At 40.8% G+C, this 22008-nt stretch overlaps 1 protein-coding gene across 1 annotated transcript in view; it reads left to right on the top strand.

Annotated features, from left to right (window-relative positions):
- Window positions 1–22008, top strand: part of RELN (reelin) — a gene marked incomplete at its 5' end in the record, with an annotated part of 68242 nt that overhangs the window by 9531 nt on the left and 36703 nt on the right. Inside the window, 12 exon segments of the mRNA XM_010009746.1 lie at window positions 1128–1285; window positions 2187–2394; window positions 7604–7680; window positions 9388–9546; window positions 11524–11712; window positions 11937–12210; window positions 14843–14983; window positions 15077–15254; window positions 16709–16793; window positions 19423–19605; window positions 21013–21184; window positions 21267–21369. Of these exon segments, the coding sequence (XP_010008048.1) occupies window positions 1128–1285; window positions 2187–2394; window positions 7604–7680; window positions 9388–9546; window positions 11524–11712; window positions 11937–12210; window positions 14843–14983; window positions 15077–15254; window positions 16709–16793; window positions 19423–19605; window positions 21013–21184; window positions 21267–21369 (1927 nt within the window).

The raw sequence follows: 22008 nt of genomic DNA, 5'->3' as shown, positions 1-22008 counted from the left end.
ATTTACCCAAAACAAGCAGAGCAGAATCAATAGCAGCAATCTGTTTGGCATTATGTTCTGTAATGTGATCAGGAATAAGCAGCTCATGCTAATACATTAAAAATGGAAGTATTGTGAGTATGGTGAGGGTCTCATAGTATTGAAAACTGAATTTATTGCAGGTCACTTTGGAAACCATGGTTCACAGGTTGTCTGGAGAACATTCCATTTCATCAGCTGGTACAGTGCACTAACACGATGGATCACCAACCTAGCATATCCCAGTGCATTCTAGCAAAAAAAGCAATAGATTTCTCATATTTTAGACAGGGTAGCAGGGAGCGTAGTAGCTAATCCATTGGCTTGGCAGTGAGATATTAAATCTGTTTCCCACTCTGGAGCTCCTGTAAAATGATTCAACTAAAAGTTAAGGACTGAAAAATAATAACCAAAATAATTTTTCTTTGACCAATTTCCTATGCAGTGGGTCAGCTGGAGCAACGTGGTGTAGGCTCACTGAAGCCTCTGGAGCAGTTTCAGTTATACAAGTTAAGGATTAGGTCACTGTTTTCCAGGAATTTCATGTTGTCATCCAACAATGAAAACTTTGTGTTTCTGTCCACGTGTCCTGTGGGACACATTATTTGCCACTATTTTTAGAAAGTGGATGATTTTTCTTGTATCCAAATTCCTTGAAGGTTTTTTACTCTGAATTCAGCAATCCCATAATAAACTCTGCATCACTGCCATTACTGAGTTCCTTTCATAAATACTGTAAGAAATGGAGTTCTGGGATTTCAGTGCATAATTAGCAGTTCAGGTTGAACCAACTTGCAAAAGGCATCTTCAGAGTCATGTCTAATCATTCACTCTTGTTGATAAAATTGTGTATTTGTTCTTTGCATTACACTCATGGATACAGGCCAGACAAATAGACACGTCAAAAATACATCCAAAACTCTGGGAACGTTATCCTTCAGTGAATTTGCACAAGATGTAGGGCATCAGAAATATTTTCCAGGCATCCATTTGCATCTCATTTGGGAATGGCTAATTTAGGAAAAGCTTCTATTAATCTTAAACAATGATCAGTAGAGATCGAAGCTGGGAATAGTGATCCTGTGCCCTTCATTGTTGTTCCTCTACAGTAAGACTCGATTCCGCTGGATCCAGGAGAGCAGCTCCCACAAGAGTGTCCCTCCTTTTGGCTTAGATGGCGTTTACATTTCTGAGCCTTGCCCCAACTACTGCAACGGTCACGGGGACTGTGTCTCGGGGGTCTGCTTCTGTGACCTTGGCTACACAGGTAAGACAACCCTTTTTAGGTGTGATTACAAGCACTGGCTGAGTTAAAGCTGTAAATTTAGCATCTTGGTTTTCCTCTCCAATATTCCAGAAGAATATCTGGTGACATCAATTTCATGGGCTGCCAGCAAGAATCTTTTCATTTTGTTAAATAAAATTCAGCACGGGCAAAACAGAGCAGTTGAAGGTGGCGGACACTGGTGATGTTTCTGGCAAGCGTAATCTTTGGACATCACCATCTGTGTGAATGGGAAGGGTCTAGCAATAGAAGAGAAAACAAAATAAAATATTATAAACTAAAAAGTCTGCTTAAAAGCCTTTGGACCATCTTCAAAAGAATTGCTGCTGGTTTTAAGTCCCCTGGCCATCAGATGGCATGGGACCAGCAGGGAACATATGTTCTGACAGGCCCTTCTGTGGAAAATTCTGCTCACTTTTGGTTTCAGGGGCTTTTATGCTGTAATAGCAAAAAAAAACCCCAAACCCAATGAAAAAAGCCCAGTGATTGACATAACCAGTTGCACACTGCGCTCTTTTCAACCCTCTATACCAACAAAGCAATGAGCCTGCATCTTTTGTTGAATTTGTTTAAAAGTAAATAAAAATAGAATATTTTTCTGTGTATATAAAATGCCTTGTCAGCATAAAGTGCAGCTGGTTTTCACCTGGTGAAATAAGCCACCTTAGAGTTTAGAGGAAGAAGGCTCATTCTGCCAAAGGAAATTCGTGAAGCAGGTTTTTAAAAGGTACAATCCTGTCATCAGGGCACTTTCTTAGAAAAGCACAGTACTTTTTTATATGTGAATGCAACGGGACCATCTGCAATGTACTGTATCTGACCCTTACTCTGTTCAGCACAGTTTCACCAAAGCGTCTCCCATATTATCTTCTTTTTCTTGAAGCATCGCATGGAACCTGTGTGTCTAATGTGCCTAATCACAGTGAGATGTTCGACAGGTTTGAGAGAAAGCTAAGCCCTCTCTGGTACAAGATAACAGGAGGTCAGGTTGGGACAGGCTGTGGTGTGCTCAGCGATGGAAAATCTCTGTATTTCAATGGACCAGGCAAAAGGGAGGCGAGGACTGTTCCCCTGGACACCACAAATATCAGGTTAATCCTCAGTGCTGCTTCTAACAGTTGTCTGTGTATTCGTGTTATCTCCTCTCTGTGTTTACAAGTGTAGATGTGAGAAGGTGGGAAATGATTAGTGGGAAATCAGTAATCAATTGCAACCTATGCAAGAAATCTTAAAGGCAGAGAAATTACTTTTTTGCTCATTCTGGTGTACTATTTCCTCTTCTTGAGAGAGAATACTTAGGTTAGAAACAGTAGAATAGCAGCATAAAAAAGATAGGAACTCTTTATCCTTCTGAGAAGATGGTTTGTATTCTATTCTAGATGGACTTGCAGAAGATTTGGTCTTGAGACTGCACAAATCCTAAATCTCTGGGCATAGCTGGTCAGAAAAACTCCCCTTCCCCTGACTGCACTGAATTGCATGCATGGCGCATGGCGATGGCAGAGCAATGAGCTGTCATTTACTTGCCAGATGTTGTGAATTAGTCCACTTGTCAGAAGTGTAAATAACCAGAATGTGAATTGTTTCTGTGTAGCCAAGAGGCTAACAAGCCCTCACCCCTCTCCCTGCTACCACTGAATCCTGCTCCACTGGTAGCAATTATCCTTTTTCTCTCAAATTGTCTATCTGATTAATGTAATTAGGATAAACAAAGGGCTGTTAATCCGAACCAGTTTGCTGCTGTTTTGTCCAGTCTCATGAGGGATCACGCACCTGAAACCTTGCCCATCCTATAATTATGTCAGTTAGCTTAATAAAAGGTATTTCTCCTGAAAAATACTGCTCGAAAAGAAAGTAATGCCATGATTTGCTGCATTATTTAGTTTGTGGGATCAGTCAGCAAAGATTGGCCACAAGATACTGCTACCGCCCTGCAGCTGAGACAAGCGGGCCTCCTTAGGGCAGCATGAATGCTGCAGGTTTGGGGACATCCTTAGCTGCTCCCCAGCACTGAGCAGCACAGCACCAGCTGCCTTTCCTTTGTCCCCTGCATGTCTGACAAATGCATGAATTATTCATATAATTTTGTAAATTACTTAATAATTAGTTTAATTAATTGTTTGACAAATACTCTTTGGCCAAGTACATGTTTGCGCTGGAAGGCCTGAGTACTTCTGTTCCACTGTCTTTTTAAATCTCATGTTATTAATCCTGTGAAGCATAATATTGAAAGTAACCACATCATCAGTAAGTCTATATTCAAACAATATTTCTGAGTTATTCCTTCTTTCCTGGAGAAATCTTTTTATAAAAGAAAAGGATTTTCTTTAGCTTCAAGACTACTTTGAAACCACTTTTAAGGACACATATTCATATTTATAGCTTCCCATTTTTGTAGAGTTTGAACCATTTTAAAAGCTGGAAGACATTTTAAAATGCTGAGCAATGTTTTTTCTTGACTTTTTAAATCTATCACAACTTCGGTTTTGCACAAGAATATGGTCATCTGGTATCTCAAAACTGCCCCAAGAGTGTACATGACCAGAGGGACACCTGGTAAGAGCAACTAAGATCTCTCCTCTGAGCATGTGCTCATCATGTGAGCTGCTCTCCTGCTGCAGCTGATCATTTTGTCAAAATAAACCATCACTGAATTTCTTCTGTAAGCACTGCAGTGAGCAGTTGAACTTCCTTGAGCAATTGAAGCTGAAAGCCACATCCCTGGGCTTTTTGCTGGACAGAACAAACACACTGGTCACCTCAAATACAAATGGGACTAGCATCAATTTTTTTGTTTCTTCAGCCACATGTGTGCTCAGTATCCACCTCATGTTGTTTGACCAGAATGTGAACTCCTTAGATTACAGCAATTACCCCAGGCTGCTTTTCTGTTGAGAGGAGAGAACAGCCGCTTCAAAGGGCAGTGCAACTCAGCCTAAGATAGGGTCTAGCAAAGGCCAGTGCTTTGTCTTCTGGAAGCGTGTATTTTTTCAGTTAATTAAAGGCAATCTGGGTTGTCCATGTAAAACTTAGACATTCACCTTCAGACACCTTGCTTAGAACAGGGGCATCCCAGTTTAATGTTTGACACCGTCTATAACATTAACTGCTGGAGTTTTTCACTAGAAACAAAGTCAGACTAACTCTGTGAGAGTGTGAAGGGTTAACTGAAAGACCCATACCCTAAAAAGAAAATAATTCCTCAGCCTAGATTTTTTTTTATCTCCTGTTATTGGGGCTAAAATTAATGTCACTTGAAAGGGGAGATGAGAGGGAAGCACATTTTCCCATTTTGGTGTTACTTTCTGCATTCAATAACGCCTTGCATAGAATTCAGTTATCTCATTAGGAGTCATCTTAGCCCCTACACAGTTATCTTTTATTTTTGTGTGAGTTTTTTGGTTGGGGGAGTTTGGTGGCTTGAATAAACAGCAGGAAAATATGCCTTGAAAGACATACCGTTAGATATGTGGATTGAGGGCTGTCAATAGGAAAGCTCTAACTCCTACAGTAGATATTTAAGCTTCTTACTTTTCAGGTTAATAGTGTTTTCCCAGACCTTTTAAGATCTCATTTCATTAAATCAGGCATGGAAAAACAAAAATTTGAAACATATTGCAAGACTTCAAGTTCTATTTTCATTCTGAATTCCTGCAGATCTACCTATGCATATTCCATAACATCGTGCTTCAGTTACACCTTTTTGAGCGTAAAGTGCAAATTTAATTTAAGGAATGTAAAGGATTTTGTTCTTTTTTGTAAGAAGTAAAAACACCCTTTTGTCCTTCACTCTTCTCTTCCCAGAGGAGAGGGGTCCATGGGGGCTCAGCACTCCTGGTTCGCTCTGCTTCAAGAGGGTTGAGATATGCCAGCCTGAGGCACATGGTGATGCTCAGGGAAGCAGCCCAACAGGACATCACCAAACTCAGGTGTCATGCTAAGAGCCTTTTAAACTAAAGCTTGCCCCCTGAAAGCAGTGATCATAAACAAGCAATAGGCATTTAGCATGTACATCAAGTGCTATCATAATCTTGGCTTTGTCCTATTGTCTCCTTATTCTTTTATATGATTGACTACACTTTTTTCACAAACAGAAAAAAGAATGAGAATGTTCCATAGCACTAAAAGAGCTATAAGTGCCAAAATTAATTTCACCCAGACCACTTTTTGCCCTGCACTTCAGAACCCCCCCCGAGTCTCTCCATCCCTTTCTCTTTGCATGGCCCACTGCACCAAAGGCACAATTTCACCAGCAGTATTTTCATCCTCCTGATTGGCAATACAATACCTGGATACGTTTTGGTTACTGATGAGCTACTTTCTCCCATTTGGATGGCCTGTCCCTGATGACACTCTTTAACTGTCTGCTCAGCAAGACCATTTGCACACAGTGCCTACCTGGCAGCTAGATAAAAACCATGGAATGTATTTTTTTTCCAAGCAGTGACATCTGGCTTGTTAGCTGACTTGGCTCCTGTCTGCGTTAGACTCAGTTGCTAATGACTGTGCAACCATCCCAAAGAGCTATTCTGGGTCAGATGCTTACAGATCTTATGGGCCGATTCCCCCGTCTGCAGAAAGAGGGGGTTTTGTCTTTTGTTTTTGCTTTTCACCAATCTTTACATTTGGCAAGCATAAAAGAAGATTTCATCATAGGACTGTAAATCTTTTCACCTCTGAGATCACTGTCTAGTGTTTTATTGCCTGAATACTGTCTCAGACAAGATCTGCAGCAAACAATAGGACGTAGCTGGCTAGACAGTGTAATACTGTGCCTGTTCTTCAGCTATCTATGGGGTTATATTATGAATGACACTGATGAGTATATTCTAGCTTGTCCTAGTCCCTGTGGCTATAAAAACCATCTCAGATAGGAGATACCTATTTTAGTAGAACTGGAGTGTGATTGGGTTTAGAATCAGAAAAGGATCATGACACCGAGTATGCAGCAGTGGGTGAGGGAAATTGGAGTCCTACTGCATCATACTGGCTTTGGCTGTAGTCCTGTGGCTTGTTTGTGATTTTACTGATGTCACTACAAATTAGGACCAAATCCCCTAAAGCAAAAGAAGTCATCTTTGTGGGGAATAATTTGAGTGACGAATCAAGCCTTGTTTCTTCACACAGAGGCACAAAATTATTGTTTAAAATAAAGAAGTTATGTGCAAGCAGTAAAATTAATGAAGTCCATTTTACTCTAGGTTTGTGTTCTTTTTTTACCCCAAAACCCCTGTTTAGCAATAACCCCACCTCACACTATGTGCTCCATGAGGACACCCCCAGCACAAGGGACAAACAGTTGCTTCCCAAAAACATCGCTTCAGTGAGTACTTCAGTAGTCATAACACAGCAGGCAGGTATCATCCTAAGTCAAAAATTGGCTAGGAAACAAGAGGTAGAATGGCATCACCAGCTTTCAGCATGTGAAAGCTCATTGTGGGGATGAGTCCCAGTTCCCTGCTCAGTTCAGGTGCTGGTTTGGATGTTCAATTCAGACAACCTGTGAATAAGACATAGGTGATGGGCAATGGCATGTCTCATTCATCTCAGTACACTTTACATTAGTTATGACAAGATAAGACTCAGATGAATGTTAGAGACATGCAATGAAATTTGTTGAGTGAGCAGCAGGACATTAATTGAAATTAATTGCTGTTATAGAGCACAATAGTGTGCATCTACGAGGAAATGTAAACTAACTCTAATACCACAGAGCTACAATTAAAATTACCAGTTTGGCAAGGATATCAAGGAATCATTGTAGATTGGAAAAAAAACAAACCCAAGAGTATTTTGGAGCACAAGGATGGAATAATTATTCATTCAAAAATAGATAAATAGGGATGTTAATCCAAATTTCTGACAGTAAAAACAGTGACCCTGTTTCAAATGGATGTTGTGGCTTTAGAAGGGTTGTAGAAAATGGTTATGTGAAAAATCGAGGACATGGAAAAACTTTCATGCAGAGACAGACGAAAAGGTAAGATCTGACGTAAGGAGCAGATTTGCTTGAGATTTTGTGTCTTTGTGTGAAAGAAGGAACTGCTAAATTCTTCTATTCAGTCCAGCACAGAATCAATAAACCACATCACCCTCTTCTGTCTTGAGTCCTCCCCTGTTTACTATGGCCGTGCTTGATTTCACTGGGAACGTTACTTGATCAATAAGCCCAGAATAATAACGTAACTGAAAATGCCACATTAGTTAGGGGAGCAGAGTTATCCTGACTGATTTTGTGCTATCAGAAGATAATTACACTTCTCTTCTACCCTGTTTTTTTTGGCTTTTGTGTTTTAACAGGCTAGTTCAATTTTACGTACAAATTGGAAGCAAGGCTGTTGGTAACTCCTGCAACAGACCAAGAGCCAGAAATGAAGGTAAAGCCTCATTTCCTTATAATAAGCTTTTTGTGGTTTGGATCTTTTACAGTGGTTTTGCCTTTTACTGCCTTTACAAAATCAAAAAGACTGTTTTATTTTTAACATTGATTACCTCTTCAGTTTTCATAAATGGTGCAGAAACTGTTTACTTTTGTTCCATATTTGTATTTATACTTACTTCCACCAAACCTAATGGTGTTCTATCAGGAGGAATAACTGTGATGGTTTAAGAAAAGCAACATTTACAAGATGAGGTGTAATAGCTTTTGTTAGACTACTTGATAGTGTTGGAAAACAGGTAAATCTACAAGTACACTGGACTTTCTTCAGGTCTGAAATCAAATGAGTAAAATTGTTTCTGGATAAAGTGGGCAATCTCCATGGTTGACCTGAAGAAGAGTTGTGTGCTTGAAAACTTGCTCAGCTTCTCAATTACACCAGTGGGTCTAGTAAAAGATTGCCTTCCAGCCCAAGCTCATGCATGGTTTTCCTGAAGTGCAAAATTATAAAGCTGCAGCTGAAAATATATTTAGTCTAAATAAATTAATCTCTCCCAGCTGCCTCCTCTCTTATTTACCCACATGCTTAGTTAGTGGGGCAGGGGGCTGATATTTGGGTTCAGGAAGGATCAGCAGAGTTATGGGAGCCGATTCCCCATATGAAGTGGTCTAGTTCGTGAAGACAGACCACTGACATCTGGTAGATGAGAAAACTTTATTTTCCTCTCGGTATAAATCATTTAACATCAGTGGACTGTTTCCTGATTTATGATATTTGCATTGATACTGACTCACAACTGTCATCTTCCAGCACAGATTACACTGACGGTTTGATTCTCCTGTCATTTGCACACCAGTATAAGACACAAGAAGATCCATGATCTTTGAGCATACTCTAGTATAAAAGAGTTTTAAGAGAAGAAATGTACATAAGTGCTTTCTTATATTATCCCATTTGATGAGCACATAAATGACTTCACCATTCTGCTATGTCCTAGTATTGGACATTGTGTGTTACATACAAAGACTATCTTAAATTACCTAGATATTATGAGAAGAAACTTTTAAGGGTGCTGTGAGCTTGCACAGGTTGCATGAGCGTTGTGAACTACCCATTTTGGGAGCCCAATTATCAGAACTACAGCCTAGCATCCCACACCAACTGCAAGGATACCCAACGTGAAATAAATACTGACTATATGAGGAAAGACACATTACTCATAGAATCATAGAATAATTAGGGTGGGAAAGGACCTTAAGATCATCTAGTTCCAACCCCCCTGCCATGAGCAGGGACACCACACACTAGACCATGTCACCCAAAGCTCTGTCCAGCCTGGCCTTGAACACCGCCAGGGTTGGAGCATTCACAACTTCCTTGGGCAACCCATTCCAGTGCCTCACCACCCTCACAGTAAAGAACTTCTATTCCTATCCTTTCTGTGGTATAATCATTAGTTTCATTGACATTGTAAAAGATTGGATCCTTTGAGTTTGGTGAAGACAAGCAAGATAACGTGTGACAGCTGGTGAGCCTGTGTCGCCTTTGCAGTAGGGCTTCATCCACAAAATGCTTCTGGACCAGGAGATGCCAAAAGTCACAGGCGCTGGATGGAGGTTGGCAGCTCCCAAGTATAGGCTGAAGAGTTGCCCCGATTTGCTCTGTACAATCAGACTAACTGCCTTTCTTAATTTTAAAACATAGGACTTGTTGTTCAATACACAAATGACAACGGGATCACCTGGCATTTGCTGCGAGAGCTGGACTTCATGTCGTACCTGGAACCCCAAGTCATTTCAATAGACTTACCTCGGGAGGCCAAAACCCCCGCCACTGCTTTCCGCTGGTGGCAGCCACAACATGGTAAGCAACACTGTCCTAAAAATTTATTAAGCAGCTTTACACAACCCAGATGTCAATGCTTCTCAGTATGGACATGTTCTGCAGAAACTTCAGCTTACCAAAAATACAGTATGGTGAATGGTTGAGTGTTGTAAGAGCTTACTCAGTCTTTCCTCAGTCACACTGCAGACATGATTTTCTTTCATAGCAGAGTAGAAGAGTGAGCTTAAGAGTAAAATTGTTTAAGACCTAAGTTTACACCAAAGATACTGAGAGATAACAGAGGGGAGAGGAAAAGCATATTACATACATAAGCCTGAATAAGATTAGAGGGTTTACCTGAGTATAGAATGACCTGAGATGCAAAATGGCTACACATTTTATCTCATTTTTTTCTCTGTTTTGGAAGAAGAAACATAACTTGGCCTTGAGTCTGGGTACCTGGTGGCTCCCATCTCACAATTTTAATATCTCCATACTCCAAAACAGGACCCCCCATCCCCTGCCATTTCTGGCATCCCAGCACCCTGCTTCCCTGCCTTCTGCTGCACCTCCGAAGCCCAGTCAGCCACTTCCCACATCTTCGACTGAAAGTAAAACCCTGGTGCTGACTGGTACCTATAGCCACTGTGAGAGCTTCTACCTTGCATGGGAGCACATTACCACTATTATTAGTGTTCTGATCAAGTGTCTTGCCTTTGTGCAGCACCTCCTGTATCCCTGCAGGAAATACAAGGTGATACTCAGAAACATAGCTAACTACATTTGTACAGCAATTCCCTGGTGAGAAAAGTACACAGCTTACATTCAGCTAATTATGGTATGCAGCTTCTTGGACATAGTTTATCATTTTGATGGTTGGTTTTTATTCATACATTTTCTTACAATGTATGTACTAGAGCTAATTATCTTCCCTAGACAAGAAAGTAGAAAAGGCAAAAGGGATGCGATTTAATTAAGAAGCCAATTCATTTGGGGAAAATGCTGAGTAGCAATGGGTGCACCACAGTCCATAATTCCACCACTACTGTTTGCACAGGTGAGTGGTGCGATGTCAGACCTGTTGCTCCCTACCTGTGTCCTGTCTATGGCCGCCTGCTCTGGGGGCACCTGGATGACATCTGTCCTTGCTGAAAGCAGTCATTTAAAGACCACCTGGTGGCAGTCCTGTGGCTGCCAGTAAGAGGGAGAGTTTATGACTGGGGGTTGAAATACCACCATCCATACCAGCGCTCATAGGTAAAAACCACTCCTCATTACAGATATTAGCTCCTTCATAGACTGTACCCTGCCTTCCATAACTCAGTGCTGAGTGGCCCCATCAGCCCACATTCCTCATAGTAACAAGACAGAAGTCTGGGCACATTGCTACAAGCTCACAATTTGTTGTCGAGACTTTCCTTCTCCTGTGAAGGCAGTGACTGTACAGCACAATGGCATTTTCAGCATGCCAGTACAAAGGTGAATTGAAATGAAGGGCTGGAGAAAAGGGCTGGAGATGATGGTGAACTAAGATGCCTGTAGGCTGCACAGCAAGAGAAGAGAGGTCTCCAGGAAGGAGAAGAGCAGTTCTATGAATATCATCCATATCAAGAGCCTTCTGCATTTTCCTTTTTGTACTATCCTCTTCCATACAAAAGGTACTTTGGAAGCTAGACAGAGGCCTTTCTGATTTGGCTGTGGGGAATGTCAGGAAGGTTGTGACCCATAAAATGAAAATCCTCAGTCTAGGGACTCAGGGAGTGTCTCATTCAAACACAGGGAGAGCACACGATGATGATGAAGGCACTGAAGTCTGAGAAATGAAGAGGGAAATACCTATGTTTTTCCAAAATAGAAAGATACTCTAGAGGCCAGGTTCCTTCTGAGCAATGTTTTAGTCTGGTTTAACAGTGCTCAGTCTATGTGACTGGGCACGGTTCACAGCATGAACACAACATATGGACATAAAAAATAGCTTACAGGGACTCCACTAACCTGCCTGTTCTGTTTTTATAGGGAAGCATTCAGCTCAGTGGGCTTTGGATGATGTCCTTATAGGGATGAATGACAGCTCTCAGACTGGCTTCCAGGATAAATTTGATGGAACTGTGGATTTACAAGCAAGCTGGTACAGAATACAAGGAGGTCAAGTAGACATCGACTGCCTGTCTATGGATACAGCTCTGATGTTCAGCGAAAATATTGGTATGTGTCACCAAACAGCTAGATTTCTGTGAGTCTGTTTTATAAATTATTTATGAGTCAAGTTTCTACAGAATGGGAGGTATAGACATATCCAGGTATATAGTAATCTGCAGGGAAGAGAAGGCTGAAAAGAAGGTGAAAATACAGATAGCATCGGAAGGACAGTACTGAAAATATGCATAAGGTATATGTTTTTTCATTGTTGTTTTCCTCTCTTTTCTTAGGAAAACCTCGTTATGCTGAGACTTGGGACTTCCATGTATCAGCCTCGACATTCTTGCAGTTTGAGCTGAGCATGGGTTGCAGCAAACCATACAGCAATTCCCATAGCATTCACCTGCAGTATTCTTTAAACAACGGGAGAGACTGGCACCTGGTGACAGAGGAGTGTGTCCCTCCGACCATCGGCTGTCAGCACTACACCGAGAGCTCCATCTACACTTCAGAAAGATTCCAAAACTGGAAGAGAATAACAGTCTACCTCCCACCCTCAACCAAGTGAGCACTGCTCTTCTGGCTGTTTAGCATGATAAAAATTTTGCTGATCTAATTTGGGCAAACATCCCCCAGCTTGGGAATTTTCTGCATGTCTTTTAAATTATTAAATGTGTGTTGTCACGCCAATGGAATTTTAAATTTCACTTCAAAATATTTCATCAGATATAATCTGAACTGCAGGAACTTAAGGAAGGAGTAGCTTTGGATGAGTTAATTCTGGAGTCTTGCCTATTACCTATGACAGCAAGAACAGGAATGCTAAACCAAGCTTTTCTAACATTTACCCAGTAAGAAGCAAGAACTAATGCCCTGACTCTTGCTTTCATATAAATGTGTTTTCTGTCACTGCATGTAAATTGTCGTCCAATATTTAAGCGTGCTAGTCATGGCATTCAGCAAGTCAAAACACATGTTCCTGGATGTGCTGCTTCCACTTTTTTAACCTGGAGGAGTTAGCCTGCCTCCTAGTGATATCACATGGTTGTAAATGGATGTGGCAGATACATTGGCATCCATCCCTTTGAATAAAACTATGCTCTAGTTTAGAAATAACAGATGAGGATATTGCTTACCATTATTCTCAATAGTTCTGTAATTCTTCAAAGTACCCTACACATTATGTCTGTAAATTTCACCACCCAGAAAATACAGTGCTAAAAATGAATGCACAGTAGATGAACAGGGACTGGGGCTCACATCATGGTTTCTAATTCCATAGTTTGCTCCAAAGGACCATACACCTTCTTCCGAAGAATCTTCTTCACAAATATAATATTCTGATCTTGTCAAAGTCTCAGGGCATTTCCCTGTGCATTGTACACAGCACATTTCCTGCATGAGCAAATGCAAGATGATACAACCTATAGCATTTTCATAGGGTTTTTTTACAAAATACTTTCCTCATCTAAGCATAGCAAGGCAGTCAGTAATCACAGCAGCATGTACGTGTGTGCATGTTTGTACATATATATTTATACATTGTTTATACATATATATATGAACATGTGTTCATATATTTTGTTTTTTTCTTTCCACAACACAGTATAAATTAACTTTCATTACTTCTTACTTTACTGAAGCAATTAGACTGTCTTTGCTCGCAACACATGGAACTGTGGAATGCTAATCACAGAACCACAGTATCACAGAATCATTAGGGTTGGAAGTGACCTCTGGAGATCATCCGGTCCAACCCCCCTGCCAGGGCAGTGCCACCCAGAGCGGGTTACACAGGAACATGTCCAGGCGGGTTTTGAATGTCTCCAGACAGGGAGAATCCACAACCCCCCTTGGCAGCCTGTTCTGGTGCTCTGCCACCATCAGTGTAAAGAAGTTCTTCCTCATGTTGAGGTGAAACTTCTTGTGTTCTAGTTTATGGCCATTGCTCCTCATCCTGTCACCGAGAAGAGTCTGGCACCATCCTCCTGGCACCCGCCTTGGAGATATTTGTATGCACTGATATCTCCTCTCAGACTTCTCTAGACTACACAGGCCCAGTTCCTGCAATCTCTTCTTATAAGAAAGATGCTCCAGACCCCTGATCATCCTTATGGCCCTCCGCTGGATCCTCTCCAGTAGCTCTTTGTCTTTCTTACTGAGGAGCCCAGAACTGGACACAGTGCTCCAGATGTGGCCTCACCAGGGTCAAGTAGAGGGGGAGGTTCACTTTCCTTGACCTGCTGGCCACACTCCTCTTTATGCATGCCAGGATGCTATTGGCCCTCCTGGCCTCAAGGCCACACTGCCATCTTACAGTCTACTTATCCATGAGTACTTCCAGGTCCTACTCAGCTGAACTACTCTCAAGCAGCCCCCAACCTGTGCTGATACTTTGGGTTCTTCCTCCCCAGGTGCAGGACCCTATGCTTGCCCTTGTTGAACCTCATTAGGTTTCTTTCCACCCAATTCTCTAGCCTATCAATTAGGTTTCTCTCCACCCAATTCTCCAGCCCTGAATGGCAGCACTGAATGGCAGCACAGCCTTCAGGTGTATCAGCCACTGCCCTCAGCTCTGTATCATCAGCAAACCTGCTGAGGGTACACTCTAGCCCTTCATCAAGGCTATTGATAAACAAGTTGAATAAGACCGGATGCAGTATTGATCCATGGGGAACACCACAAGCCTTAGACTGGATTCTGCTCCACTGATCACAACCCTCTGAACTCTGCCATTCAGCCAGTTTTTGATGCACCTCACTGCCCTTTCATCTAACCCACGTTTCCTAAGTTTACCTATGAAGATGTTATAGGAGACAATGTCAAAAGCTTTGCTTAAGTCAAGGTCAGCTATATCCACTGCTCTCCCCTTATCAACCCATCTTGCCATGTCATCATAAAAGTCTATTAAATAGGTTCTGCTCAACCATTATATTGACCATCAAGAGTTGCAGCAATGTTCTTTTTCACTTTGGGCACCTTCCTTTAGAGTCTGCTGCAATCTTACCTAAAAAACTAACCTAAGAAATAGAAACTTCCAGTTGAAACTGGAATATGAGTCTTTTCTAAGTATGGGGTGTCATGCTTGTTACTATGATTTTCTTCTCCTGAAGTCTATGGGATTTTCTTTACTATTTAGCACTATGTGGAGCATACATTTTGAAGCCCAAAATACATTCACTCTCTTTCTTTCTAGCTCTCCCAGAACACGATTCAGATGGATTCAGTACAACTATGCTTCTGGTGTTGATTCTTGGGCTATTGATAACGTGGTCCTGGCTAAAGGGTGTCCCTGGATGTGCTCAGGACATGGCATCTGTGATGCGGGTCGTTGTGTGTAAGTAGCAACCTGCTTAACCTGCCTCATAAAAAGGATGTTGTTTTATCTAGGCCAGATGGATAACACCTTTTCCTCCCGATTTGTTGCTAGGTGTGACAGAGGCTTTGGTGGTCCCTACTGTGTCCCTGTCATTCCTCTGCCGTCTGTCCTGAAGGATGATTTCAATGGTAACTTGCATCCAGACCTTTGGCCTGAGGTCTACGGTGCTGAGAGGGGAAACCTGAATGGTGACACCATCAAGTCTGGAACAGCTCTCATTTTTAAAGGGGTCAGAGATTACTTACATTGAAAACATGAGTAATACCCAGTGGAGTTAAAAACAGAAAGTAATGTTTTGTTGTTTTCCCCCATATGTTTATGTCAGAGTCTTTAGGCTTGAATTTGACATTTTAATTTCTCTTGTCTCTCCCTGCCCTAAGTATGCACCATGTTTGTCACAGTTGGTTTTTATGAACAAATGGGATTCATCTGTTTGTTGACCATTACTTTTATTTATGGTATAAATTCCCCCTTAACCATCAAAGGAAAAGAATGAAACTCTGAGGCTGAGATTCCTGAGACCAAGTGAGTGATTTGGAAATATGGTACACATGACAATCAATTGGGTTTGTGTCTTGAAATCTTCTGATTGGCTTTTGAGTATCTTGAATAATACAAATTATTCTGTAGTCTGTGTAATCAAAGTTTACGTAATTAGCCTGTGTTTTACTTATTCCTGTCATTTTGAAGTTTTCTAGATCTCTAAGTATTTTTTGTTAATTACAGGTTTAAAAAGGCCGGGAAATGTAATATTTTCTGATCTTCTCAGCTCTTCAACAGAACACGTCATAGAAAGACTTTTGTTCACATAAGAACACAAATTTTAAGCTCACACATGACTCTTCCTTTGACACTGTGAATTCAGGTGCCCCCAAAAAGAAAAGTTTAATAATGTTTGCTGTAGAAATTAATTCTTTAGAAATATTTCTTTGCAAAAAATTGACTCCAGTTCAACCTCTTTAGATCATTTAAATTGCAAATCACAGGATGTGAATGTCTAAAACCTGGATTGATTGTTCCTGCAGGTTGTTCCCTGGGGGAATGGGTCTGAGGAAGAGGCAAGCTCTGAGAGGTGGTTTGCCTGATCTCTGCAGAACAGGGACTGGCTCTGGCCCCAGGATCCACTCAACGTTGATCTTTACAGATGAGAGATGGACAGGGCCTTAAGGGTCACTATGAGGTTTCCTGTCTGCTCCCTTTCCTTATTGCTCTAGATCAAAAGGTTGAACCAGAACAGGATATTTGTGCAAAGTATTTTTTGAGGCACAGAAAAGAGCTCCTGGGGAGGAGTCTTCCTGCCTGGAAATTAGGGTGCTTGGCTACTATACAATTTGCCAAAAAAAGGAGTATGCTAGCTTGGACTCAATGTCTGAGTAAGTCAGTGCTTGCAGATCAGATCACATCCCAGTGGTTCAGAGCGTGAACTGAATGAGCTGTACCTGTGCCTGTACCTTATCGTACAGCTGTGTCTCTGGTGGTGACACACCCCCATATCTAGCTCTTTCCATTACTATGGTTTACATTGCCAAGTCTGTCACTGTCTTCATTTTCTGCTTGAGAGAAATTTCTCCCTCTCTCACTGCCACCAGCAGTCAGTTACAGACAACATCCAGACAATAGTAAGCTTCAGAGCATCTTCGATAATGGGAACTGAGATTCACTCTGTATTTTCTGTATTTGCAGGAAGGACTGAGAATGCTTGTTTCAAGAGATCTAGATTGCACTAATACTGTGTACATCCAGTTTTCATTTAAATTTATTGCCAAAGGTAAGATCACTGTTGATTTCCTGTCACTTCACCAGCTTTATTCATACATAGTAACATCACAGAAAAGAATATGGATTTACATTTTCAACATCAGTGTACATGATCATTAGTTTATGATAGCTAATATGTGAACTTGTTAGGTATTCTGCATCATCCCTACCCTGCTACCAGCCTACATGGTAGGCTGTGCAGTTCCTAAGAAATAAGTAAACTGTGGTGGTGTCAAGAACAGCACAGCTAGTACAGTCTTTGAGCAGAAGAGAAACAAAATAGCACAAGATTTTTTAGAGATTTTGCACTGTGTTGGGAAAATAAATGTATTTATCAGGTTTTTAAGTCATAAAGTGGTGCCTTAAGTAGATCAGAGACCAGTAAGGAACCACAGGGTTTTTTCTTTTCAAGCTTCAGTCCACTGCATTAACAGCTCTTACCATTTGACTTCCTTAGGTATCTTATAGTTGACTAAAACTCCGTAATTCTATCTAATTGTGTATGAAGAATAGTCAGACTTCGTGAGCCAAGTTTACACGTTGGTGTAACAAGCTTGGGACAGTTTCTGTAGTACAAGTATTTTCAAACCAATGATTCAGTCTTAACCTGCTCTAAGCCCCTGCCATTCTGGCTTTGCCAAATAATTTTGTCCAAGTCAGGTGTGACATGGTGGAGAACCACTAACCTGGCTGAGTGCTTGAGTCACTCCCATGCGATTTCAGAAGTGTTTCCCAGCACTGCTTGTAGAACTGGCACTTCCAGTTTGAGGTCTCAACACACAAACACTCCCCTCCCTTTGGTGGAAGATGTCCATAGCTTCTGCGGGAAGCTCAGCTCTCTGGGACTGGATCCTAACTGACTCATCATTTGCTAAAGGACAGCATAAAAACAGTTTTGAACCACCTCTTTCTTCCTAAATAAATATATTAGCCAAATCTTTGTATGGCAAGTAAAAATGTAGCTCTTTCCGAGTTAAGTTTGGTTCCCTTTAATTGGCATTTAATCATATATATTTGGCTATTTATTACCATTGTTAAATACTTTATGGAAAAGAGAGAAAACAATAACAGTGAAAACCACAATATGCCCCAAAGCATTAATATGTCCAATAGCTCATGTTTAAAAGAAAAAGCTTTGTGAAGAGTTCTTTTTAAAAAAAAACATGCCTTGGAAATATTTCTACACATAATCCTTGCCAAAATATTAAAAAAATACAATGATTAAAAAGTATCATTCTGAAAGGCAGGAATAGCCAAAGGCTCAAGGCTGGATTTTGACATTTGGCCCACAAGAGGTAAAGCAGTGAAACTCCATGAGAAATCTGTCCTCATTAAATGCTAGCCCTAGGCCTGGATTCAGGACTTAGTCCAAACAAGCTCCCTAACGTTGAATCCAAATTAATATAGCTGGGCACATCTCTCATCTGTAAGCATTAAGACCAATGTGTTGTTTACTGTTAATTGCCACAGATAAACTGAAATCAGCTCCTGCCTGCAAAAGTCTCCTCTCTGCTGTGTTCCACACGTGGTTGTTGGAAACTTTGCACTGGAGCAGAGTGGAGCAGGAGCATGCACATCAGGCACGTTGGCTTCAGCAAATCTGGTTAATTTAAGAACAGAAAGTGGGAGAAATTTGCATAGTAACACACAGTGAGGAAGGGATGAAGACAGTCCCTTAGTCCTTTTCTGCTGCTAGTTTCTGCCCTCAGACTGAGTTTTGGGGGATGTGCCATCACTGAGCCACGTTATGAAGGTAACAGGGAGTATGAATTTGAGTGAGAACTCAGCTCAGAGATACTGTCACTTGGATGCTGATGTTCCTGGTGAGCAAGCCAGGCACAGGCCAGACATACACTGGGGACCAAGCCTGTACAGGGTAACCAGCATCAAGTGTGAGTGCTGGGCTCTAATCAGCATATGTTCATAGCCTGGGCTGTAAAGAGCCTTTACTGACTCTTTAAAGCTTGAAGTAAAAAAAGGAGGAACTGATAGTCAGAAAATGGAAATTGTACTTTCAGTTCTACCACCGATTTTTAGGCCCAGCTTAAAGCACAGAATATTGCTTCTTTGTTGTAATCATTAGAGCATGCTACTAAAGATCCTCAGTGCTTTCCATCAGTTATATGATTTCTGGGCATGAATAGGCTCATATTGGTGTCTGCAGTCAGATCATAAATTTGTGGGGACAGGACTGTGGCTTTATCTATGGGTGCTACAAACGATGATGATAATGTCTGGTACCTGGGAAAAACAAGCAAATAAATATTGAATTACTGACAAATGTCTGTGGTAGAAGGAGCTGATTTGTTCTAATCTAAAAAATTATTGTACTGAGATAGCTTCTCATCTAAGTAATTAATTGTGACCATACGTATCATGAACAGCAATGTAAATTTAGCCCCTAAGTCATTAGCATTTTGCAGACAGACAAGCAAGGGAAAGCACAGGAAGATGTGTATGTACAATACACTATCTACAATACGCATATAATGTCTCAACAGCTTAAGCTGTTGTTAAAGGAAGTCTATACTCTGTAATAGATGTCAGAATAACCTAATTGTACTTACGCTTGAAGAAGCGTTTTTGAGCCAGTAATTTTTAAATCTGTATTATAATGAACCATGTCCTTTCTGCTCCAGGCACCCCCGAGAGGTCTCATTCCATCCTGCTGCAATATTCTGTCAACGGTGGCATCATTTGGCACCTGATAGATGAGTTTTACTTCACGCAGACTACAGATGTCCTCTTTATTAACGTCCCCCTGCCCTATGCAGCCCAAAGCAACGCAACGAGGTTCAGGCTCTGGCAACCTTACAACAATGGTAAGGAAGAGACAGCCATGCGACTCCAGGTCCACACTTGCACATCTCAACGTTTGTAAGAGGCTAGATTCTTTAACTCAACAGTAATAGAAACCCTTAATTCATGTTTTCTTATATTTTAGTTCCTTCAACTAAAATTATCACAGGATTATGTTTACTTTTCTTGTAACTCCTGCTACTGTATGCTTTAAAGTGAACATACCTTAGCCTAATACCCCTAGACTGTATGCAGGAGACTATCATCAGCTTTGGTCCTGGAGGGCCTGGGAGATCAAGCAACACCAATTGTTAACTTCACTCAAGTTCTTCTCATTATTTTTAATGGACCTGATTCTCATTCACACTGAGGCCCCATCAGAATGCTCCAATTATACAAAAGTGTCCCAAGTGTAAATTGGAACGGGGCCTACCTTGCTCAGAATTAACTAGACATTAAAAACCTATTTAGAAAGAGTATGTAGTAAGCAGTTAATCTATTGATGAAATTGTAAAGAACTGTAGAAAACCACAAGAGGAACACAGCTCATTCCTGATTAAGCTGAAGAAAGCTCTTCTCTGCTCTCAGTTACTCTAAGCACATCTCTTAGCAGGAGCCAACTTTAAGGGCTCTAAAGAATCCCAGTGATCATTTAGACATGATGATACAGCAGGCATGTGTTCCTAGCACACCTCTAACAAATTCAAATCTGATCCTAAGTATCCAGTTCTAGTTCATTCTTCTAATGGGTCCTGCCTAAAACACTTAGCTAAACTTTTCTTGTAGACGCTATGCTTAAGTAGGAATTTTATTTAAAAGAAACCTTTTGACTTTCTCTGATCTACACAAAGGCTTTTAGATAGATGAAAAAAACAGTTACACAAAGGATCTGGCAATCTAATCCCTCCTCTCCAGTTTGAAAGCAGCAATTTTCCAACATATTGAATTCATAATCCACTGGAGAGAAGGTCACTCAGAGTTTCCTTCTCTCTCAAAGAGCTCTTGCTGGGCAAACACAAACTGCTAAGTGCAAGGAAAAAAGTATAGAATGAAATCATCCTTTCAGACTGCTTGGGCTCTACAGCAGCTGCTCTTTTAGATGACGCTAGAATTTCAAAAGTAAATGTGCTTTAAACAGAAGATAATTATTCAACACAGGTTTTTCACTCTTCCATTTGCTGTGACTTCTATAAATTTTAGAGGAATAAAAGCTAATTCTGTGGGGTCAGGCTGCAGAGCACTATGGGAACTATTTTCATGGAAAATGAAAATTTTCCATTTTACATGTCCATTTTCATGGAAAATTAATATAGTGAAGCCATGATTTTAGCACCTTTTTTTCCTTGTAATCCGTAAATACTGGTTACTGTTTTGCTTTCTAATAGCAGTAGTAGTAGGTCTTAATAGGAATGTTCCCCTTTTCTTTGTAGGCAAAAAAGAAGAAATCTGGATTATTGATGACTTCATTATTGATGGAAATAACCTGAAGAATCCCATGATCCTTTTGGATACATTTGACTTCGGTCCCAAAGAGGACAATTGGTTTTTCTATCCTGGTGGAAATATTGGGCTTTATTGCCCATATTCATCTAAAGGAGCTCCGTAAGCAACTCTCCACAATAAATTAGAAAGAAGTGATGATGTAATAAACTGAATCTAAAGTATTCCTTTCCTTTTCTTACAGGGAAGAAGATTCGGCTATGGTATTTGTTTCAAACGAAGTTGGGGAACACTCCATCACAACAAGGGACCTGAGTGTAAATGAAAACACTATAATCCAATTTGAGGTACTTGTTCTCAGAAACTTATTTTGCTTTTAGTTTAGAGAGTTCTGTTCTTTCAGGTTCTGCTCTTTGGTGTATTTGCCCAGCTGTTATGATTGCCAAGTAGAGAAGCCTGTGTAATTTCCCCTTAATTGCTTTAATGTTACTTTCCCTTACATGGGTGTATCATGAAGCTTTCTAACACAGAGATACTGGAAATTTCTGCCTCAAAGTCTTCTTCTTTCTTGCCTAAACTACTGCTTTGTCCATGTGTATTATTTTAAGCATGCAGCATTTCCACAACCTGACCCAGTGGAGAGCTACAACTTCATCTGTGACACTAGAAATTAATTTTTCCTACCTGCTGCCTTAACTGCACTTTCTCAGAGCCAAGGTTCTGTTTTCTTTTTTCTTCTGCCTATGTTTTCATAGACACTCTACAGGAAGCTGTTCTTTGGCTAGCATGACCTGAATTCATGCCATCTTAGGGAGTTAATCTAAAGCTCATGAATAAGGACCATATTTTTTGTGCTTCACATGTAGTTAGTGGAAATAGGTACCCCAATGGCAACACACAGTCTTCTGGTTCATAGTCTAAATCCACACCATGCATTGGCTAGGATGGCTTCTGATAGGAGTAACCATTTAGCCTAGAATGTATTA

The sequence above is a fragment of the Nestor notabilis genome, unplaced genomic scaffold, assembly GCF_000696875.1.
Source record: "Nestor notabilis isolate BGI_N333 unplaced genomic scaffold, ASM69687v1 scaffold412, whole genome shotgun sequence".
In the NCBI taxonomy this organism is placed as follows: domain Eukaryota; kingdom Metazoa; phylum Chordata; class Aves; order Psittaciformes; family Psittacidae; genus Nestor; species Nestor notabilis.
Note: the sequence above shows the minus strand (reverse complement) of the source record. Positions and strands in the feature narration are given on the sequence as shown.